This window comes from Staurois parvus, unplaced genomic scaffold (assembly GCF_062004578.1).
Source record: "Staurois parvus isolate SC_StPar_1 unplaced genomic scaffold, SC_StPar_1.0 ptg000774l, whole genome shotgun sequence".
In the NCBI taxonomy this organism is placed as follows: Eukaryota; Metazoa; Chordata; class Amphibia; order Anura; family Ranidae; genus Staurois; species Staurois parvus.
Window position 1 is genome coordinate 444,145 of NW_028318570.1, and position 25,450 is coordinate 469,594.

At 40.6% G+C, this 25,450-nt stretch overlaps 1 protein-coding gene across 4 annotated transcripts in view; it reads right to left on the bottom strand.

The window, feature by feature from the left end:
- CAPN9 (calpain 9) overlaps positions 1–25,450 on the bottom strand; it is an 834,396-nt gene that overhangs the window by 174,317 nt on the left and 634,629 nt on the right. For all 4 annotated transcript variants that reach the window (XM_089654542.1, XM_089654541.1, XM_089654540.1 and 1 more), the window contains exon 15: positions 11,164–11,228. In XM_089654542.1, coding sequence (XP_089510668.1) covers positions 11,164–11,228 — 65 coding nt within the window. The remainder of the gene's footprint in view (positions 1–11,163; positions 11,229–25,450) is intronic.

Here is a 25,450-nt window from a genome sequence, read left to right on the forward strand (position 1 = left end):
TCGACCTCATGCTCTAATGGCAAGGTGGCTTGTTTGTTCCCAAGGAAAATAGGGAGGCAACACTTTTTGAAGTGCACCCTTAAAAAGGCATGGGGGGTGTCTTTATAGACTGAAAAGATCATGTGCCTGTCCACCAAAATGGTTGCATAGAAGGACCATGTGGTAAACCCTTACGCATCGAGTAAATAAAATATTTTTTATAATCTGGGTGTCTTTTATAGAGCCCACGTCAGTGTAGCAGCAGGACATGGTGAACGTCACCTGATAAGACAAGAAGTAAAGTTTCTCTTTTGAAAGTGATGTCAGTCAGGAATGGACCCATGTGGCTGAAGGTTGTAAAGGGGATGCAACGTTGAAGAGTTTAGGCTTGTGTGTTCCGCCCCCTCCTAGGTTGAAACAAGGAAGGGGGGGGGGGGGTGGCAGTCTGCCAGGGTCTAAATAGAGGTTATGACCCAGGATTCTCAGCCAGGCAGGTTGAGGAGCTCCAGGGAGCCTGGGTCATGCTGAGGAAACTGGTGTTTCAGTTTCCTCAGTGTTTCATAAAGTCTCTTTTAGGGCCTGGAGATTTCAAAGTGATCTGCGAGGAATGAAATCTCCAATCCTGGGTCCAGGTTTTGTGAACAGCCAGTACACTAATTGGTTAGGTGTGTTCTGGGCTATGTAGAGCCTGTAGAGTGGGAATTAGTGGTTTGTTTTTGTGGCTGTCACAGTTTGCAGGCAACCTATGTTACACTATGGAAATGCTGCAGGTCCTAATTTGACAAGCATATGGGTGCAGGTGTACAGCCCTGAACACAGACAGTGAGCATTCAGGTCCACTTCCACACCTGTCAAATTAAAACCTGTGTCCATGCAGCTGCTGTGTCCCCATAGTGTAACAGGTGGCTCCAGCCACATGAACAACCCACTCATTCACGCTGTACAGGCCAGAGGACCTGTGTGAATGTGGCATTTTTTACTTTTGCTTTCCTCTGCTCATTAATTTCAATGGGCTGCCTAATGTGTGGGAACATGCAAAAATACTGCAGGCATATTATTTTAAAAGTGTGTTGCACTTAACCACACAATAGTGTGGTGCCATGCGTTTTGGTGGCTTTGAATGCGTCTGTGTTTACTAGACGTGTGGAGGTGCAATTATGTTTTCATCATGGTACCTGCGCACATCTGCAGAGGCCATTGCATTTCTTTGCTGTACTGGAAAAAACGTGCTCTTGCATGCGTTTCTGCACCACAAATGGTGTGAACAAGTCCTAAGGGCCAGTTCACACTATAGAAAAGAAACAGTCTAGATGTGTTCCAGATGTGTTTTTGCATGCACTTTTTTGATGCATGTTTAGGGTGTTCCAGAGCCTTTTGGATGCGTTTTTTACGTGTTCCAGTGCATTTTGGATGCGTTTTTGGTGTGTTCCAGTGCATTTTGGATGCGTTTTTGACACGTTCCAGTGCATTTTGGATGCGTTTTTGGTGTGTTCCAGTGCATTTTGGATGTGTTTTTGACGTGTTCTAGTGCATTTTTTATGCATTCCAGTTAATTTATTCCCCTCTTTTTCTTCAATTTAGTTAGGGACATGTGCGTTTTAGTGCGTTCCAGGGCATTTTATTACGTTCCAGTACAGTTCTATGCATAAACAATGGAGCCTGTTCGACTTTTTTGGCAGCACCTGCAACGCACTGGAACTGCAAGCGCTAATGTGAACTATGACATTGACAACCATATAACCTCCTCTCTTTGCATTTTCGATGCAAAAAAAGCAACTGAAACACATGTAGTGTGAACTGGCCCTAAAAGTTATTATAGGTAAGGGAAGTGGACTGACCAGGAATTGTGAATTCAATCAGACTAGTGGTGAGATACAATCAGGGATCATATAATAATGCTAGATCTGAGCTGTAGGTGATAGGAAATGAGACACATTAACTTGATCAGTAAATAAATAGTTAAATAAAGAGTGGGGCAGTGATACATAGATTTGCAGAAAGAACAGGTGATGACGGGGGTGGGGGTCAAGTTGTATAAGGAGAGAGGTTTAAGGACTCGTTCACACTTGACTTTATTTCTAACTCTTGCCAAACACCCCTATAGCCTTTGACAGGTATTTGGGAAGCTGTTTTAACGCTCCTCAAATGCTCACCAAATGCCCTATGCGCAGTTTTGAGGCATGTGATAAGCGTTTGCCAAGCGTTAAAACTGCACCACAAATGCCTGTAATGAAGTTAAATGGTATTAACGGTCTGAAAACGCCTCGCAACCGCACACGTCTGCCAGGTGTTTGAGGAGCGGCACCATAGACTTGAATGGGAGGCTTCAACGTCTCCTGATTCGACATTAGGGGCCAGTTTTGCCATGACGCAATGCTAACGCTTCAGTGTGAACAGCATCTGTGCTGCTCTGTGCAGAATTTGCAGAAATGCCTGTCTGATGCCTGCTGACAAAGCTAAGGTGAAAGTAGCCTTAGAGAAGAGAAAGAAAGTTGTAATGAAATATAAATAGAAGGAAAATTGAAAGTTTCAAACTTGTCAGAAGAACAGGACGCAGGTAAGATTCACTCCCTTTCCACTTTCTAGTCAGTAGCCAAAATCTTAATTGATTGATCAATATTCCTGCCACTGACAGAACCCTGGAAATTGATCTCCATATTTTGGGCATTAACAAATGTCAAGGAGCTTACAATCCAAGTCCAGAAATTCAGGCATATACTAGGCCCAATCAACCTAACTGCACCAATCCTCAATGGCGGCGGCGTTCTGTGGCTGAGCTAATTCCTCCCCAGGACCATTTTGGCACCCACCTGGATGGATGGATGGATGGAGCTGGATGACTAACCCATAGCTGCCAGCATACCTCTGCACCCCCAGATGTGTGATGTGTATAACCCATGCGCATTAATACTTTTGTTCCGGTGAGTGTACACCCGTCCCAAGGGTGGATTATCTTTCACGAGTTCATGCACTACTGTTCATCACGGATAAACCACACGTGCCATTCATAGACACTCTGAGTTGGTACCCTCACACAAAGGACATTCCATTATTCAGGAATGATTATATGAACTTTTGTTAGCACCATTTACCAGTTTACATCATTATTGCACTTATTTGCACTTTTTTGATTTTAAATGCGTTTATGATTGATAACATGCATTTATAGCGCTGCACTTTTACTTTAACATAGAATAGTTACATGATTAAAGAGAATGAAGATATATCATTTATATTGGGAAATTAGAACTAGACATTCCCAATTATTTGAGATATAAGTGTGAAAATGTTTGACATTTGAAAATAGAATGTATGACATTCATTATGAAATGCATTAGTTGTGTGATCATTTTTGCAGAAACAGCAGCCAAAAAAAAAAAATGTAATATAGGTGTGCTTTTTATTTTACATTATAAATATTCTCATATGCAAACAGAAAAACGCCAAGGGGACAAAGCCTGAGGTTGTGCGCCACCTAGCGAACATATCCGGCATTGCATCTAGATATGTGCCTGACGTGATTCTGGATTTACTAACAGGAAAGAGTCTACATAGTAGACTCTTTTCAATGAGCTTGCTAGACTCCTTTCTGAAGACTGACAGGTCTAGATTGATTTAATTGAGTCTGCCTGAATGTTCAGCATCTGCTGGTAGATTCAATCCTTAGTAAATCAGGGCCTTAGTGTCAGTGTGTTAGGTAGAATAAAACAAAAGGCAAAATGTGCATTGTTTCTGGGCCCTACTACTGGTACAATCAAAAAATAACATTCTAATATGTTTTATACTTCAGTCCAGTGACTTATTTTGGTTATTCACTCTTTTCTAGGACCCACGTTTTGGTCGTTACTTTCATTGAATGGGCATTACAAGCTCAAATTGGGGAATTTTTCATAATCTGAGAATACTCTGTGGATACTTGAGTTCTGGGTGGACCCTTATCTATAGAGGTAGGTGTTATACAGGGAAATATTGTCACATTATTTGGGTTACTTTATAAGGTTTCATGTGTGTGCCTTTTTTTTCTTTTTTCCCATAGCTGATGCTTCTTTTGCCTCCACACCCGCCCAGGGGGAGACATTGTTGGATTTTGGTCCTAGCCATCTTTTTTCTCTCTGGATAGGTTGCACCCTTGGAGTGTATTGGCGAGTTTTGTAATGTTCTGTCGCACATGCTATTTTATCTTTGTTACTGTAATAATGTAATATGTTTATGTTGCGATTATTTCCAGTTTCCCCCCTGATTTCTCCTGAAGAAGCGGGGTCACCCACAAAATGCGTTGAGGCATGTAGCCTGTGATAGAAGCCTCCCCTGCAAATGTAGAAGGGTTTCAAACCACTGTGTTTTGATTGTGGTAGTTTTGGTCTGTGTATGGGGATTATGGCCCTCATGGGCAATGTTGTAAAGGGAGATAATGTTTATGTTCCAGTAATGGAAATATATATTGACTTTTAAATTTATTTTGTTAATAAAACTTTGCTAAATTTTAATTGTGGTCTAGCTGTGTCCTGGCACCTGAAAAATCCATCTTTCTTTTTTTCCTTTTCCTTTGGTATATACTGTTCCTCTGACACACTATTCTTCCCATTGACACCAACAATGTGGTACTATTCCTCCTACTGACACAAACAATGGGGAACTATTCCTCGCACTGACACCAACATTTGGGCACCATTCCTCCCAATGACACCAACATTTGGGCACTATTCCTCCCACTAGCACCAACAATGGGGCACTATTCCTCCTACTAACACCAACAACAGGGCACTATTCTGCCGGACACCAATGTCCGGCCCCCCTAAAGTCTGAAGGACAGTAGACTGGCCCTTTGTTTAGAAAGTTTTGAGATCCCTGCCTTAGAGGACAACATTGTCCTCAAACAGCTCATCCCACCCAGATATTCTGCAGGGTTTTGAAAGGGAGAAAAATCCCCTCACAAATACTTTCTGCCTCCTTCTCTCCTCCAGCACTTTAGATCTGCTCATCCTTGTCTAACTCTTCTTTGGCCAACTTCTGCCCCTGAATTCCTAAAATGGAAGAAGTGGACAGAGGCACTGTGATATCATCAAGTCCTTCCTCAGAGAGCTGTGCTTCTTGTGCATGGTCTATAGGCTGCACAGCATGTGTTCTAGGAGAAACACTAAGGTGTAGTTTCATTTATCACCACCTGATCTCTGTTCATCATTTTTAGTCACTTCAACAAATAAATCCTTTTGGGCATCCTTGATGAGCAGTCACAGCATGAAAGATCTTCTAACTTCCCAGAGCTGGTCCTGTTATTGTACTGTGTGATCACTCTAGGCCCTGCAATATATGGAGGGTGGAATTTGAGTACATGGGAATGTCACATATCAATTTCTTGGCAGGCAGCTGGTGTTGGTGCTGTATTTTTACAAAGCAAGCCATATCTGGGTAGGATCACTAAAAGTGTTTGCAGACCCTCCTGGCATTGCAAAGTATCTTGAAATCCAGGGCATTTGAAAAGAAAGCATATGTTTAAGGTTTAACTAGTTGCCGACCGCAGATAGCCGAATGACGGCTGCACTGCGGCCGGCCAGTTCTGGGTGGACGTCATATGACGTCCCCCCAGAATGCGCTCTCCTGCACGCCCCAGGGGGCGCGCACCCGGCGATCTCCGTGATCGCTGTGTCCTACGGACACAGCTGATCACGTGATGCGGTAAAAGGCCAATCATATCAGCCTTTTACCACGTGATCAGCGGTGTCCAATGACACGCTGATCACAGGGAAATGCAAGTGCCGGTTCTCGGCTGCACTTTCCTCACGCTGTCAGATCGTGAGGAAAGTACTGCCGAGAACCGGCAGTTGTCAGAGCGAGGATCGGCACCGATCATCAGGGCACTGATGATCAGTGCCCTGATGATCGGTGCCCAGCAGTGCCACCCACAAGTTCCACCCACCTGTGCCCAGCAGTGCGCCCACTAGCTCCGCCCACCTGTGCCCAGCAGATCACCCACCTGTGCCCAGCAGTGCACCCACCTGTGCCACTCTGCAGTGTCACACACCTGTGCCCAGAAGTGCCACCTACCTGTGCCCAGCAGTGCCACCCACCTGTGCCCACCCACCTGTGCCTACCAGTGCCACCCACCTGTGCCCACCTGTGCCCACCCACCAGTGCTGCCCACCAGTGCCACCCACCAGTGCAGCCCAGCAGTGCTGCCAGTCAGTGCCGCCAGTCAGTGCCCAGCGGTTGTGCCAGTCAGTGCCGCCAGTCAGTGCCCAGCAGTGATGCCAGTCAGTGCCGTCTATCAGTACTCATCATCAGTGTCACCTATCAGTGCCGCCTATCAGTGCTGCATATTAGTGCTGCCTATCCGTGACACCTCATTAGTGCTGCCTATCAGTGCCGCCTATCCGTGCCACCTCATTAGTACTGCCTATCAGTGCCCATCAGTGCCGCCTATCAGTGCCCAGCAGTGCTGCCTCATCAACGCACATCAGTGAAGGAGAAAAATTACCTGTTTGAAAAATTTTATAATAGAAACAAAGAAACTTTTTTTTTTTTCAAATGTTTTGCACTTTTTTAATTTATAGCACAAAAAGTAAAGCACCCAGTGGCGATTAAATACCACCAAAAGAAAGCACTATTTGTGAGAAAAAAATTATCAAAATTTCATATGGGTACAATGTTGCATGACCGCGCAATTGTCAATCAAAGTGCGGCAGCGCTGAAAGCTGAAAATTGGCCTGGTAAATAAGGGGGTATAAGTGCCTAGTAGGCAAGTGGTTAAGACAAGGGCCAGGCAAGGTACACATGTGAGGTAAGGTGAACAGTAATTTGTGACAATATCACGCTCAACCTTGCAATTCAGCTTGCATGGGGTAAGCCACTTTCAATTCTGGGCCTGCAGAAATGCCAAGAACTCTGACCTGATAGGGCTTCTTTCCCCCAGGCATACACTCTGCAGTGTTTTATATAGGTCCTGGGGTGCCTGGTTGTCCTGATGCTGGAAGAATTAGGGCCATGAGGAGGTTGGGTGTGACCTCACAAAGCTGGAACCAGGTGAATACATAGCTAGATTGTGAATGTGTGGCTCATCCTGGTTACCACACAGCAATGTGACATCAACTGTGGCACCATATGGCGTCCCTGATGAAGTCACGTGACAGTGATGTAACGTGTAGGTTGGAGAGTGGAATGTGGTGACTTAATTTCCAACACGAACGGCCGCAGCCATATTGGTACACCCAGTACACCCATATCGACACATTTGATTGATGCCTTGTTTGATCTGTTCCCATGTAAGTGCGCATTTGTCTTTACAATAAATTTGATTAATTTACAATATTACACTATGGAAGTACTTATTCTTGTCTCCCTGGGAGTGCTGTGAGCTGGCTGTTTTTTCTGGTCCAACGATATATTACCACCGCTGAACAGTATGGTCCACCAGTGAGTTGGATATCATCCCTACATAGCCGTTTGGGATTCCACTTAAAGGGCCCCTGCAGTGAGTGTCCTGAAAGCCTTCTGACCCCTTGGGGTCTGGGCATGGAGGTGAGGAGGCATTTACCCGGTGTGGGATTCACTAATCATTTACCTATCCATGGGGTTTTTTTTTTTTTATGCTTTCTTTGGAAGTTTTTGCACATGGACTTTGTCGCATTTCTGATTTTTTTTTTAACTCATGTTATTTATTTCTTAATTGTGTTATTGTATTTTACGGTGCACAGTAATACATTCATTTGGTTTCACTGTGCGTTTTGTATCACCATTTTCTGTTTTATACTGATTGCACTCTATCTATGTTTGCCACATTTATTTATGGTGTTTATATGGTCACTTTTATTAGTCATTTTATGTCACATGGCCTTTTGATGCACATTGTGTTATGACCCTTTAGTCACATGGTCACATTTTGTGGCCTCACTGTGCGTTACTGTCCTTCTGTGATAAGTGGTTTATCCACTTTTAATATTTAAGCACTTCATTTTGTATTTTTCACATCTTGCTCCACTTTCTCATTAGTTGTATTCACGTTATTTCATTTATGTTATGACAGACTCACATGTCCCACTATTACTGTGATTTAGTTAATATTTTATTTTTCCCTGATCATTTCTGTGCGTTTTGCCCACGGTCACGGTTTGTCTGTTATACCTTTTTGGTCCTCATTTTGGACCTTTATTATTTCACCTTTCCCTTCACTCCCATATTCCTTCCATTTACTGATTATGTTATGGTGTATTATCTATTGTCTTATCTCATTATTTGTTTTGGAATGTCCATGGCATTTTTTAGGATTAGTGCAACATCAATTTTCTGTTTGTTGTTTTTTGCTAGTGGTATAGCCAGGTGTGTGCTGCTGTCCCAAATAGTCCCATCTTTTCTAGTAGCGGTGCAAACATCTTTTTACATGCTTAATGTAGCATCAAGACAACCTACAAAGAGAAGCCGTTCAGCAACAAATACATACTGCACATACCAAACTTTAAAATGGCCCTGGCACAGAAGCTAGTGGACAAGCATGCTTACAAGGAATACTGGCTCTATAGAACTGAGGAGACAGACAAGGGCAAACAAGGGAATGTAGCCCACCCCACTGATACCCACAGTATAGTAGTGCATTTGTCTTTGGATGAATTTCATTTTTGGATTAAAATTGGAGATTCATATACATCAGAATTTCTGAATATTGGCAGTAGTAAATGTTAACAAATCCAAAAAAACGTAAAACAAAAATCCAAATAAATGAAACATTTAGATTTTCGTTTTTCAAATCGAGTAGAGCTTTTTTTGACCTGACATTAAAAAAAAAAAATCATGGCATCCCCTCCCTGCCTGAAATCCATACCAGGGCCTATGGTCTGGTATGCATTTTTAACCTCCCTGGCGGTATTCCCGAGTGTAGCTCGGGGTAAAGTTTCAGTACCACAAGCGGTAAACCGAGCTACACTCGGTCTTACCATGCGGCGTTGCTCAGGGATTCCCTGCAGCGCTTACCTTGTCCTTTGCTCCTGCGATGTCCCTCCTGCAGCGTCCCCGGCCATCCCCTCCGGCCAATGCCAGCATCCGGCTTCCGTGTTCCGGTCCCTGTTACGCCGGAACCGGCGGCAAATTTGAAAGTTTTAAAAAATTTAATTTTTTTGTAAACGATTACTACATAGCAAAATATTGCTGTTTCAAAGCATTTCACATACATTTTGACTGTTCTTTCTGCCTGGAAACTAGGAACAGTCCATGGCGTTCTTTAGGTCAAAATCGGTTTTAGATAGCGATAGTAAACAGCGATAGTAAATCAGAACCACTTGCAGAATTGAGTGATAATGATTTGTGGGGAAATTCGTCATCAGACACTGAAAACAAATCTGCAACTTTGCTCAGCGATGTGCGAACTTGGCGCTATATTTTAAATTTCAGTGTTTTTGGTTTGATTATATTATTGAATTAAATTTAAATTTATTATATTATTTTTTATGATTATTTATTAAATTATAATTTATGATTTCGTGTTTCAAGTTTTATCATATCCGGAATGTTTATTAGACTCTTGTTCGGACAGATTTCAGTGAGTTATTCCTAAAAATGACAGGCCTACAATAAAAAAACTACATATTTCTATGCAAAATAATGGTACTGCTTTCAACACCAAAAATCTGAAATAATCATACCGCCAGGGAGGTTAAGGAACCCCACAGCAAAAAAAAAAAGTGTGAGATTTCTCCAGATCCCTTATCCCAGCATTCAGATCAGCAAGCCAGGAAAGGGGAAAGGGGGAATGAGCAAGCAGCCCCCAAAACTATACCAGACCACTTTTCCTTAACATGGGGGGGTGCTTTGGGGGAAGGGGCTCCCCTAAAGCACCTTGTCCTCCTGTTGATAAGAATAAGGGCACTTTCCCACAACCCAGGCCTGATGATGGTGGGGGGGGGGGGACTTATCAGAATCAGCCCCTTTAACAAGGGGGCCCCAAGATCCCCCCACATGTGAAAACTCATTCATCAAAAAAAGTGTGAAAAGTAAAACAGTAGGAAGTTTTTAGCAAGTCCTTTTTATAAAGAAAAACCTCAAATTCAAAAACAATAAATGTCCTCTGAAGTAAATTCAGCGTCCATTACGATGAATGCCAGCAGCCAACAAGAGAAAATGCAAACAAAATAACAGAGGTACACATGTGATCTTTTGCCTCCTGGCGACTGACCGCTCTGGTTTACACCGACAGTAGATGAACAGGAATGGGATCTCCGGTTACAAGGGGTGACCGTTGCTAGGCAACCACTGAGTGACAGCTCTGGTTCCCAGTGCATAGGGTAAATAAAGGCAGGCTCACCTGTCACCCTTTATTTATTGTCATCACTGAGAACCAGAGCTGTCAGTTGGCAGGTGCTGATAGCTTAGGTTCCCACCAATGGTAAATAAACAACACTGGGAACTGTCAGTTGGTGGGCATCTAGCAATGATAAATAAACAAAGGCGTGGGGTCACCTGCTGTAACTGATGACTCTGTCCCTTTTTTTATTTGCTGTTGGTAGGAATCGGAGCTGTCAGTTGCCAGGAGGTGATTCAAAAAAACAAATATCCAAAAGTGAATCCGACTAACACAACTAAACCCAAAAAAGAAAAATTTTCACTTTACGAATGTAAAGGAAACACATTTTTTCAATGTGCACATGTATACATTATAGCACTACAGTACTAACTAGATACTACAGTATCTAACTAATGCAGCAGAAAAGGCCCATGTACTACCATTGAAAGTGCAAAGTAACACATTTCCATCAACAAGGTGCATTGAGGTGTGCAAAAGTGTAAATAGGCCCTCATGAAAACTGCAGTGCCAGTTAAATTAAATCCTCAGCTTCCATGTGACCTTTATTTGAAATTCATTGTTAACTATGTAATCAATTCTCAAAGAACTTGATCACAAAGTGTTTTTATTTTTTTTATTATGTATAGTTCAACGATCCTTCTCTTAAACTAAAAATATGTGTAATTCACTTTTTTTTTTTTTAATAAACTTTATAGGTCACAAACCATGTTAGCTGCACATATTTGTGTGGGGCATGAGTGGCAAAATCCCCATGCTACTACTGTATATGTAGCACAGTACATCCATGTGTTATTAGTACTGTGTGTAGCACAGTACTTCAACTGGATAACAAGAATATGCAGTTACATATAAATTATGCAGATAACATTAGCACCCAAAATATTTTCAAAGGATACATCCATAAGTGAGATTATGCTTAGACATGAAAGGAGACTTAGTTCCTGAATCTTTATATTCTTTGCTGAAAGGAAAAACAAAAAAGAAACACACATAAGTAACTAGATACAGAAAAAAAAATAATAAACAAATGTCATCAAACACAGAATATCTGTGCCCTTAAGGACATAAACCCTACACTACAGAGTAGATTAACTACTTGCCCTCTAGATTTACCCCCTTTCCTGACCAGGCCTTTTTTTTGCTTGTCGGCGCTGTGCTATTTCAACTGGTAATTGTGCAGTCATGCAATGCTGTACTCAAACAAAATGTATGTCCTTTTTTTTCGCACAAATAGAACTTTCTTTTGGAGGTATTTGATCACCTGTGCACTTTTTATTTTTTGCGCTATAAACAAAAGACCGAAAATTAAAAAAAAAAAAAACAATATTTTTTACTTTCAGCTATAAAAAATATATAGTAAACTCAGCCATACATTTTGACCAAAATGTATTCTTCTTCTACATGTCTTTGGCAAAAAAAAAACCCAATAAGTGTATAGTGATTGCTTTCTATGAAAGTTATAGTGTCTATAAACTATAGTATAGATACTGCAATTTACTCTGTTTTTTGCTATACAGCGGTGCGCTAGTTTAACTGACAATTGTGCGATCATGCAATACTGTACATAAATGAAATTTTATGTCCTTTTTTCACACAAATAGAGTTTTCTTTTGGTGGTATTTGATCACTTCTGGGGGGGGGGGGGGGGGGTTTCGTGCTATAAACAAAGACCAAAACTTTGAGAAATATTTTCTCATTTCTGTCATACAAAATATTCAAAAAAACTCAAATTTTATCATATATTTACAGTAAGCCAAAATCCCAACAACTGCATATTAATTGGTTTGTGTGAAGTACAATAATAGAAAGAAATGCAGCGCTTCATACTGAAGTAAAACATGACATAAAATGAAATAAAAAGATGAATGAAAAGTCTTAAAAAGTGCAACGTGGCATTCGTGATTCCTTAGGTGGTTTATTTGAAATGACGTGACTTCCGTGGTTCATGAAGAGTGAGTATATAATGTACTAACCAGATAGCACATGTTAATGTGCGTTGGAGTGAATAGGACCTACTCCAAAAGGTACTCTGGGAACCGGAACTCTGCAAACAGGTGATGTCGTCAGGTGTGGTTGGGTCACCAGATGTCATCCGACCAGCGCAGATATCCTCATTCCAGTGTAATGTAAGGTCACCACATAAGGTACATCATGCAATATGAACTTCGGTCACCAGGGGGATCATGCACATGGGTGTACGCCTCCTGCCATGGATCACCTTAATGGGGGGTGGGGGGCTCGCAGGTTCCAAAAGAATGAGCCCAGAGAGAAAGGAAACTCCAATAGTGTAGTATTTATTATAACAGCTGGAGTTACAATTGCAAGCAGATATAGAAATATAGAAGCAAAAAACAGCTAGCACTTACATCCAAAATATGATAAGGAAGCATAAGGGTCATAAATCCTTGCACAGAGGGGTCTCCCAGACGCGTTTCGAGTACATACTCATTATCAAAGGGAGAGAGCCCTGTGGATAATGGTCATCCATTTATAGTGTATGTGATTGGGCGTGCATGCACACTATTGCAGTCCCGCGTCGCCGCGGGCTCCCCGCGCATGCGCACTGTGAAGGCGCAGCGGGCATTTTGCTGACTAAAGTAACTAGAGCGCGATTACAAGTCGCGCATGCGCAGTAGGTGGTTAAGTCGGCCATTTTACTGTGGATACCAAGCTCCCAGAGAGAACTATAATGCATAGCAGTGGGCTATGTGTCATGTGCGATATCGATATTCGTAAACCTATTTAGGCAAAAAATACAAATATTGGAGATCCTTCACTAGCCCCAGGGAGTTAAAAGGGGGGATGAAGGGGTACATAAACATGAATACTAGGTGGTGGCTAAAGATGGACCTTAATGACACTGCCATCTAGAGGGCATAAATAAGATGGTATATATTGAGCTTTGATTGAATTATAGAGATATTCTCTCTAGCATAAATATGGATGTAAGCAATGTAAAAAATTATCAGAAAGAAGGGACATACAAATAATAAAATGTGCGCATGAGCACTATATAAACTCCTATCGGATAAAATAATTAATATAAAAATGCATATTCATTATAGCAAATAAGCATAAAGGTAGTAATGGATTAAAAATGTAATACATAATATACAATCAAACAGGTATCAATAAAATTAAGAGACGCATACTCAAGATGATAAAAAATATAGAATATACAATATAAAGCAGAGGTGCACTATGTTAATAAATCAGATAAGAATCACTGGTAGGACATGATAGTAAAATAACGCATAATAATAACGCAGGCATATTGAGTGCAGAATTATGGGAATAAGGATGTGAGCCATATTGATTAGCTAGTATCGATGAAACAATTGATATCTAGATCAATATTAAGACCATGGGGTGAGAGTGTACGGAGCAGATATACCCATTTAGTTTCAAGCATGGAAACGGCTCTTTTCCGGTGCGTGCCTTTCCAATGTTTTTTGGCAACATCGATCCCTGTGAATTTTAGACAGCGAGGATCATTATGATGATGTTGTTTAAAGTGCATCGATAAGGAATGTTCTTTGAACCCTTTAATAATGTTTTTCAAATGTTCCCGTAATCTATCTCTCAATCTGCGAGTAGTTCTACCTACATATTGTCTCCCGCAAGAGCACTCGAGGAGATAGACAACGTGCATTGTATTACAGGTGATGGTAGTTGAAATATCAAAAGATTCACCTGTCCTGTTAGATCTAAAAGATTTTACGGGATTTTTATGTATGCCGTTATGAACACATAGCATACATTTGTTGCAAGGGTAAAAACCTTTACGATCAAAAAAGGATAGTTGCTTGGGAGGGTTAACAATATTAGGTGCTAATTTGTTTCTGAGGGCTGGTGCTTTCCGGTATGTAAACTCCGGAAAGTCTGGTAGTGAGTTCCCTAAAACCGGATCATTTTTTAGGATGGCCCAGTTCTTCCTTATGATCTTTGCAATATCCTTATATTGTGTCGTGAAATTCGTGATGAAAGGACAAAACCTTTCTTTTGAAACTTTAGGCTTGTTAATAAGAAGGTCTTTCCTATTCATACTGCTGACTTCCTTAATGGCAGTATCTAGTCCAGAGGCATCATACCCTTTTTCCTGGAATCTGGCTTTCAGAATATTGGATTGTCTAATAAAATCTTCCCGATTCGCACAGTTTCTATGTACCCGTAAAAACTGTCTTGTTTCATCGATACTAGCTAATCAATATGGCTCACATCCTTATTCCCGTAATTCTGCACTCAATATGCCTGCGTTATTATTATGCGTTATTTTACTATCATGTCCTACCAGTGATTCTTATCTGATTTATTAACATAGTGCACCTCTGCTTTATATTGTATATTCTATATTTTTTATCATCTTGAGTATGCGTCTCTTAATTTTATTGATACCTGTTTGATTGTATATTATGTATTACATTTTTAATCCATTACTACCTTTATTCTTATTTGCTATAATGAATATGCATTTTTATATTAATTATTTTATCCGATAGGAGTTTATATAGTGCTCATGCGCACATTTTATTATTTGTATGTCCCTTCTTTCTGATAATTTTTTACATTGCTTACATCCATATTTATGCTAGAGAGAATATCTCTATAATTCAATCAAAGCTCAATATATACCATCTTATTTATGCCCTCTAGATGGCAGTGTCATTAAGGTCCATCTTTAGCCACCACCTAGTATTCATGTTTATGTACCCCTTCATCCCCCCTTTTAACTCCCTGGGGCTAGTGAAGGATCTCCAATATTTGTATTTTTTGCCTAAATAGGTTTACGAATATCGATATCGCACATGACACATAGCCCACTGCTATGCATCATAGTTCTCTCTGGGAGCTTGGTATCCACAGTAAAATGGCCGACCTAACCACCTACTGCGCATGCGCGACTTGTAATCGCGCTCTAGTTACTTTAGTCAGCAAAATGCCCGCTGCGCCTTCACAGTGCGCATGTGCGGGGAGCCCGCGGCGACGCGGGACTGCAATAGTGTGCATGCACGCCCAATCACATACACTATAAATGGATGACCATTATCCACAGGGCTCTCTCCCTTTGATAATGAGTATGTACTCGAAACGCGTCTGGGAGACCCCTCTGTGCAAGGATTTATGACCCTTATGCTTCCTTATCATAAATTGGATGTAAGTGCTAGCTGTTTTTTGCTTCTATATTTCTATATCTGCTTGCAATTGTAACTCCAGCTGTTATAATAAATACTACACTATTGGAGTTTCCTTTCTCTCTGGGCTCATTCTTTTGGAACCTGCGAGCCCCCCACCCCCCATTAAGGTGATCCATGGCAGGAGGCATACACCCATGTGCATGATCCCCCTGGTGACCGAAGTTCATATTGCATGATGTACCTTATGTGGTGACCTTACATTACACTGGAATGAGGATATCTGCGTTGGTCGGATGACATCTGGTGACCCAACCGCACCTGACGACATCACCTGTTTGCAGAGTTCCGGTTCCCAGAGTACCTTTTGGAGTAGGTCTTATTCACTCCAACGCACATTAACATGTGCTATCTGGTTAGTACATTATATACTCACTCTTCATGAACCACGGAAGTCACGTCATTTCAAATAAACCACCTAAGGAATCACGAATGCCACGTTGCACTTTTTAAGACTTTTCATTCATCTTTTTATTTCATTTTATGTCATGTTTTACTTCAGTATGAAGCGCTGCATTTCTTTCTATTATTGTACTATACACTAGAGGATTCTGGTATTTCCTTTTTATGCTGGCGGCTGACCTTATATTTTAATACTTTATGCTACCCTAGCGCTCGTATACCCATTATTGTATTCCTGGTTTGTGTGAAAGTTATACCATCTACAAACTATGAAATAATTTTTTTTTTTTAACACAAAGTTTTTACTTAAATGATTATATTGCTCACATATGACATGGGTATATGTGGAATTACACCCCAAAATACATTCTGCTACTTCTACTTAGTATAGGGATACCACATGTGTGAGACTTTTTGGGAGTCTAGCCACATACAGGAGCCTGAAATCCAATGACCACTTTGAAAGCCTGAAGGTGCATACCTTTCTCATTTCACTTCCTCACTACCTATCACAGTTTCGGAGGCCCTGAAATGCCAGGATAGCACCAAACCCCCCAAAATGACCCTTTTTTGGAAATTTCCCCAAGAAATTTAAAAAGAGGCATGGTGAGTATTTTGCTGATCTCATTTTTTCTCACAAGATTTTGACATCTATAAAAAAAGAAAAAAAATGTTTGTTCTCTCTTCATTTTCCAGAAACTTGTGGCAACAAACGAGATCTGCAAAATACTCACCACGCTTCTTATCAAATTCCTTGGGGTGTCTACTTTCTAAAAAGGGGTAATTTGGTGGGGGTTTAGTGTTATCCTGGCATTTTAGGGCCTCCAAAACTGTGCTAGGTAGAAAGGAAGTGTAATGAGGAAATAAAACCCTTTTTAAAAGCTTGAAGGTGCTTATTGGATTTTGGGGTCCTGTACTCGGCTAGACTGCCAAAATGTCTCTCACATGTGGTATCCCCATACTCGGGAGAAGTAGCAGAATGTATTTTTGGGAGTAATTCCACATATATGCATGGAATGTGTGAGCAATAAATAAAAGCATGTTAATGATTTTGTGAGAAAATAAAATTTTCCAAAAACTTGTGGAAAAATGTTTCTATTGACTTAACATGCCTCTCAGCAAATAGTTTAGGGTGTCTACTTTCCAAAAAGGGGTCATTTGGGGGGGGGGTAGCATTTTATGCCCAGCATTAGAAGTTTATGCCAAACATCACTTACTTTTCTAACAGATTAAGACCAAGCCTTTTCTGACACAGTATTTTTTGCTAGGAAATTACTTTAAACCCCCAAACATTATATGTTATTTTAAAGCAGACACCCTAGTGAATAAATAGGTGGGTGCTGCAATTTTGTATGTCACCTAGTACTCGCTCTGCGATTTTTTTTTCAAATGCAATTTTTAAAAAAAAATACAGTTTTTTTATTTAGCTTTTTAATGCACAAAAAACACAATATATTGGGCAATTTATTTGGTAATATATAAAAGATGCTGGTATGCAGAGTAAATGGGTAAAACATGACATGTTTTAAAACTGAGCACGCCCCGTGAAATGGCGACAAACTGCATACATGTTTAATATCCATAGGCGATGCTTTTAAAGCCTTTACAGACTTACCATTTTAGATTTACAGAGGAGGTCTAGTGCTAGAATTAATGCCCTCGATCTGATATTTGCGGGGATGCCTCACATGCATGGTGCAGCCACTGTTTACATACTGGCACGGGGTCATTTTCCCTTTCATTTTTTTTAAATCACTTTTATTGCTGTCACAGGGAATGTACATATCCCCTGTGACTGAATTAGGCATTGACAGTTATTCCTTTTGAAAAATCTGGGGTCTATTAGACTAGATATCTCCTCTGCCCTTACATCATCTGATCTCACCAAGATCAGTGTGATCAGATGCTTTCCCAATTTACAAATGGCGCTGTTTATACCCTGCGTAACTGAAGTGATGAAATGCTCGTATAGAGATGATTGGTACCATTCCGGTATCCAATCAGCTCTGTGGTCAGCTGGCAGAAACACCGGCTGCATTCTCAGGGTCCCCCAATGGCCATGGGACTGCATGAGAAGGCAGAAGGGGAGGGGGGGCATCTTCTCCCACTGCTTGTAAAGGCAATCCTGCAGCCAATTAGCCACTGGGATTACCGAATGCTGTCTGAAATAAACGATACCAGGATAATGGTATAACCACTCAAAGTCCAGTGATGTACCAGTATGTCGCTGATCCTTGTTGTGTTTTTTTTTTTTTTAGGCAGCTTGTGCTCTGAATGAAAAAAAAAATCTCTGCCAGAAAGTGTGTGGTATGCCCATCATTATACGCACCTGCATCCACCCACTTCTAATGGTGGACACACATGAACCTAACAGATTCCTCTATTCACATCGGTGGATGAAGAAATCTCTGCCAAAATATTTTTTTAAATAAATATATACCGACGCATAGGGGTCATCCACCCCAGGCCCTCATGCTTGTACATATATGCTCTTTTATAACTGTGGATGAAAAATCTCATCCAACAGCGCTCCACACACTTACTTATGTGTATTCTGAGAGCAAGACCCTGTTGCTTTAAGAATAAACAGATGAATGGCATTCCTGCAAAGAAAACAGCAATGGTAGTCAGGAAACTGGCTATCACATTTTGAAAGACCCTACAATCTGGTTAAAGTGAATGATAATTCTATTTGACACAAGAGATAACGGCCTTAATTTGGACATGGGATTCCTCACTTATTATCCAACAGTTTTATGACCCCCTCTGTGAGTGTTGTTCCCCCCCCCCCCCCCCCAGGCTTTGCTTTTGCTGTGTCTTATCTCTAGTCTCATCCTAGTCTTTTAACCATTTCTGTGTACATCTGTTTGTGTGCATTTCTTTCTGGGGGGTTTTTCCTCCCCCTTTCATCATCTCTCCTAACATTCTGCTAAAACTTTGTAGTAGTACTGCCTGGACCTTGAAGAAGGGGACATACCCTGAAAGCTTGTCCTCAAAATTGTATGTTAGTGCAAATAAAAAAAGTATCATGTCAGTACTCAATTGTTTCAGTCGCAAGTGCACTTATACGGCTACAATCACCTCAATCATAAAAAGTAAAAAACTACAAAAAAAAATAAAAATTTAAAAATGTCGTCGAGTTAGGCTACGTTCACACTAGCCTTGTGTGCAGGCGGCAGAGAGGCGTTTGGGAAGCATTTTTACCGCTTCCCAAACGCCTCTGCCAATTCTGCACATTACAGCACATGGTGCTGTTCTAACGGGAGCGTTTGCGTCGTGTCGCGTTGCGTCGCGGCAAAACGGACGCCTCTGGACGAGTCAGGAGGCTTTGAAGCCTCCTATTCTCGTCTATGGTGCCGCTCCGCAAACGCCCGGCCGGCGTTTGCGGTGCGGTTGCGACGCGGTTGCGGGGCATTTGCGGAGCGGTAACACCACTCAAACTGCATTATAGGCGTTTGTGGGGCGTTATTAACGCTCAGCAAACGCCTAGCAACCGCCGCTAAACCGCGCATGCGGCGTTTGTGGAGCGTTTGCCGAGCGTTAAAAAACGCTCCACAAACGCCGGACCAACGCTTGCCAAACGCTATAGGGGCATTTGGCAAGCGTTGGCAAAACAGCCTAGTGTGAACGAGCCCTTACTGTTCTACTATTACTGTATTTTATATTTTTTTTGTAGTTTTTTCCTTAATTTTTTATGTTTTTTCACTTTAACCAGATTGTAGGGTCTCTCAAAATGCGATAGCTAGTTTTCTGACTAAAACCCAAAAACCCACAATTATAGTGAAAAAATCAAGACCCAAAGAGATTACCCAAAAATAAAAAAAAAATATAATATATAAAAGAACAAAAATAAAATAAAGTCCCAATATGCAAAGTGTCCAAATAATGTGTCCAAACAAAGATCAATTTCTTGATAGGAAGACGCTTCCTACTCCACTGAAGAAGATGCAAATCAATCACAGGTGCTCTTCAAATACCTCAAAAAACAAAATCTCAACATAGTATATTACCTTTTAAATCCCAGAACTAAAGTGCCACACGTGTATCATGCAAAAAAAACACTCCAGTGTCACAGCACTCATGTGAAAAGAAAATTAATAAATATCACTGCAAACTATATATAAAGTGCATAATTACCCTAAAACAAACAGATTCCAGCTTGTAATCAACCACATATGCACAGAGTGTCCTTAGATTGGTATCCTCTTGTTCCTCAGGACCTCACAAACAGACCAGGAATCAGTATGTGAATTATAATCATATATAAAATTTATTGTAGCCACTTACATATAAAAACGATAAGATCAGCAAAACAGCATCCAACTCCTCATGCCCAGTATACGATCCCCTTTCCGTGTGTAGAGGGTCTCCCGATCACCAGGTAATTCCCCCTTGCTACTCCTATCCAGCACTATCACTTTGTAGCTCTGGGGGACACCCGAAGTGCACCGTTACTCTCCAGACCTCCGACACACAAGGATTCCAGAATCCAAAATGGCTGCCGCAGCACTTCCGGGAACGTCAATACGTCACGTGCCCTGGACGCGTTTCGTCACTTCCGGACTTTGTCAACAAGGATCCTTGAGGATACCAATCTAAGGACACTCTGTGCATATGTGGTTGATTACAAGCTGGAATCTGTTTGTTTTAGGGTAATTATGCACTTTATATATAGTTTGCAGTGATTTTTATTAATTTTCTTTTCACATGAGTGCTGTGACACTGGAGTGTTTTTTTTGCATGATACACGTGTGGCACTTTAGTTCTGGGATTTAAAGGGTAATATACTATGTTGAGATTTTGTTTTTTGAGGTATTTGAAGAGCACCTGTGATTGATTTGCATCTTCTTCAGTGGAGTAGGAAGCGTCTTCCTATCAAGAAATTGATCTTTGTTTGGACACATTATTTGGACACTTTGCATATTGGGAATTTATTTTATTTTTGTTCTTTTATATATTATATATTTTCTTATTTTTGGGTAATCTCTTTGGGTCTTGATTTTTTCACTATAATTGTGGGTTTTTGGGTTTAAGTCAATGAATATATGTATTATTAGTACTTCAGGGGAAGGATATTGATATGACTTTAAGGGATTTCTGAGGATTTTATATATATATGTGTGCTGATTTATACTTATTCTAGTTTTCTGACTACCTAACATCTTTCTAGACCCTGTACAAAAAAGTGCCTTGAACTATGCTGTGCTCTCCCCTATACTAATACTCCACTAGTGTGTGGTAGCAACGGAAGCAGCCCTTAAGGCAGAGACCACTCGGCCAGGACAGGAGGGACAAAAAATGTGGGCGTCATGCTAAATTCCATGTCTGCTATAGACACATCTTTTTTGGGGTATCCTTTGGGTTGGGGTACCAGGAATGGCATCAGGAAAATGCCTCTCATGCAGCTGGCTAAGTGAATCTGGGTTGGGGGTTGGGCCATAGCACCATCTGGATAGAAAAGGGCCATGATTATCTCTTCCTAGAATTTTAGGAAGGATCCACTACGTCCAGTTGCTTTGTAAAGCACAAAAGCATTATATAGATCCATTTGAAATAGACACTTTTTTTTGTACCACCATCTGGATGTTCAGGAAGCTAAGTACGGCTTCATCATCTGGTCATTGAAGTCCATCCCTCCCATGTTAAGGTTATAGGACACAGAGGGACTTCTCAACAACACAAGCTGCCGTAGCAATTTGGATGGTCGTGTCTGCATGAACGGAAGACAGGACGAAAACATCCAGTTTGTCCTTCCACTTTACTGTGAGCAATTCATTATTTCTCAAGCAGGCTTTTTCCTCCTTTCTAAGACTTTGTATTTACAAGCCATTGGGGGAAGCAGGTGATTAGGTTGCATGGTGCCACATGCGCCAATTCCAAGATTGTACGAATGTCTAAATATTAGCATGCTTGAATAAAAATTGTCCATATATAAGTGGTACCCCATGTGGTAAAAAGGGTGACACCAAGTTCCAAACTATCTTGCCACTACTCCACATCCTGGGGGCATGTAAATCTGAAACTTATATGTATAGCCTGTTGCCCTCTTGCAGGTCTTATACATCTTGACCCCATATCTGGCATGCTTGCTGGGGAGAAATTGTTTGAATGCAAGGTGGCCAGAAGAAAAAAACAAACTTTAAATTCGGAAACTGTAATAGGTTTCCATGCAAATGGTCTGGCAAGGTTTGAATTTGGGTTGGGCAAGGGGAGTAGTTAAATTTGGTTTCCACCTGAATTCCGAGTTGGGCAGTGAATGGGGAAGTACGGGTGCTGCAGAATTTGTGGGCTGCCAATCAGGATTTGCAAGCACATCCTGAAGGACAATATGGGCTCCACAGGCCTGCGTGCGAAAGTGGTTAAGATCCTTTTAATTTTAAGACAAAATGCAGTAAGGCATAACTTTGAACAGTTGATCAACAAGTTCTGTTATACGACTCAAAATGTATGTATGTAAAAAAATTGATTTTTTAAATAAATTAAAGTAGTAAAAAAAAATCAAAAACAAAGACTTAATATTTAAAATTACTGCGTATTGCAGTCTGGTGTCTGTAGCTTACTGTAAAATGGTAGGATTGCTGCTTGTACTGTCAAACTATATAATCTCCAAAAATGTATATTATTGATTTGTTTAGTAAAAAGAAACTACAGCATATTTGTAATAAGAAAATTACAGTGTAAACCTAATTTTATATTATAATGTGTACTTCCATATATTGTGACAGTGCGAAGCCCTGCCACTTTGAAAATGGAAATGGAAGTGACACAGTATGCAGAATGTGGGACTCTAGAATATTGATCATGAGAGGTTTTCTCCTGGTTTTGGCATTACTGGATTGGGTTCCAGAGTTTGGATATTTTGAAGAGTTTTGGAAGGGAAGAAAACTTCAATCCAGTGTCCAGGTCTTGCAGGAGACAGGCAGGCTGCGAGTGCAGGTGTGCACAGGCCTTATAATGAAGGACTTGGCCATAGCTCAGAACTACCATTAGGAGACAGATGTGCTCCAGTCAAGAGACAGTACTCCTTTCCGGAGAGGAGATATTCCTTGTCTGTGCCTTCAAATATTGCGTGTTATGAAACTCTCCTCCTCCTCCTCCATTCTCTTCTTAAAAATTGGGAAATCTCTGCAAAAAGGCTCACAATATGCCCATATGTAAAAGAGACATAAGCAAATAACATAGTGTAGCAGATTCACAAAGACTATTTAATATGTGTAAAAAACACATCAATACAGAATCCAAGATGACAGACTGGGTAGATGTATGCCTGATGTCACTTTAAAGAAGTTGAATGAAACTAGTCAGTAAGTAATAACAGAATGTAAATGCTTCTTTCCTATGTTTAGTAAAGTGTGTTTATATTGGTTTAGATAATGGCAATGTCTCTGAAATTACTAATAATTTAGTAGGTAGAAGTGCAAATTTACTCCACTGAGGGTCCAGACTGCAGACTTTTTTTTTCAGTACAATTAAGGAAGAATTAGACTTACCCCCAACTGTCCTGGACCCCACAAACTGTCCAAGGATTTGATCAAAATACCTGTGCAAAATAGGCCCTGCTTGAATGGATCTATCCTGGCAGTGTTGGAGCACAGTGATCCCCTGACTGACATAATCTGCATAGTGAGGTTAGCACATAGGCAGAGGTGTGGAACATTGAACCTTTTAGACTGATGTGTCCCAACTGCCACTGGTGACTAATCCTTTGAAGTGGCTAAGGGTGGTGTCAAGTGTGACAATAATAATGATTTTGCCTCCTGGGCTATGAAGTAAATGAATAAATAAAATAAATAAATAATAACTATAAAGCTGCTGACACCCAAAACTTATACCTATAAGTGAAATAGTGCTGAGAATATAAATATAATGGTGTAGCGCTAATACATAAAAAATAATATAACCGCATATAATAATATGATAAAAAACATATACTGTGACACATACTGTTGTGTTCAAAATAATAGTGTGTTGAAAAATGTGAATAAAGCTCAAAATCCTTCTAATAGCTTTTATTTCCATACACACAAATGCATTGGGAACACTACAGATTCTATTCCAAATCAAAACATGAAGAAAAATATATCACATTTATGTTGTTCCTCTGCAAAAATTGAAGAACAGTGAATATTAGACTGTTCAAAAAATAGCAGTGTTTGTATTCTTCTTTACAAACTCAAACATTCACTATACTGTATAAACTGAAAAATGTTTGAAGATTTTGCTTTCCTTTTAATCACTTAATAAATATTTAGTTGTATAACCACTGTTTCTGAGAACTGCTGTACATCTGTGTTTCATGGAGTCAACCGACTTCTGGCACCTGTGAACAGGTATTCCAGCCCAGGATGATTGGACTACATTCCACAGTTCTTCTCAATTTCTTGGTTTTGCCTCAGAAACTGCATTTTTGAGGTCACCCCACAAGTTTTCTATTGGATTAAGATCCGGGGATTGGGCTGGCCACTCCATAACGTCAATCTTGTTGGTCTGGAACCAAGATGTTGCACGTTTACTGGTGTGTTTGGGGTCGCGGTCTTGTTGGAACACCCATTTCAAGCGCATTTCCTCTTCAGCATAAGGCAGCATGACCTCTTCAAGTATTCTGATGTATTCAAACTGATCCATGATCCCTGGTATGCGATAAATAGGCCCAACACCGTAGTATGAGAAACATCCCCATATCATGATGCTTGCGTACTGTGTACTGTGTACTTGTGTACTGTGGCTTGAATTCAGTGTTTAGGGGTCGTCTGACAAACTGTCTCTAGCCACTAGACCAAAAAAGAACAATCTTACTTTCATCAGTCCACAAAATGTTGCGCCATTTCTCTTTAGGCCAGTCAATGTGCTCTTTGGCAAATTGTAACCTCTTCAGCATGTCTTTTTTTCAACAGTGGGACTTTGCGGGGGCTTCTTGCAGATAGCTTGGCTTCACATAGGTGTCTTCTAATTGTAACAGCACTCACAGGTAACTTTAGACCTTCTTTGATCTTCCTGGAGCTGATTGTTGGCTGAGTCCTTGCCATTTTGGCTATTCTTCTGTCCATTCGAATGGTAGTTTTTCGCTTTCTTCTGCGTCTTTCAGGTTTTGGTTGCCATTTTAAAGCATTTGTGATCATTTTAGCTGAGCAGCCTATCATTTTCTGCATTTCTTTATATGTTTTCCCCTCTCCAATCAACTTTTTAATCAAGGTACGCTGTTCTTCTGAACAATGTCTGGATCGACCCATTTTCCTCAGAATTTCAGAGAGAAATGCACTGTAACCAGCATGTACAACATTTGCTGCCTTCCTTCCTTAAATAAGGGCAATAAGTGACACCTGTTTTTCAAAGAATGAATGACCTCACTAATAGAACTCCACACTGCAATTTTTTTGAACATGCCCCTTTCAATTAGTGATTCAATTACACAGAATCAGCAGCATGCATGTCATGACTGTTGGGTCTGTTGGATTTCTATTACTCTACTACAGCTGCTAGTAAATTATTTGCCATGTAGAAATATTATTTCTACCAAAAACAGTGATTGATCAGGTTAGTGATGTTTGACTGCTATTATTTTGAACACAACTGTATATGGTGATCTGAT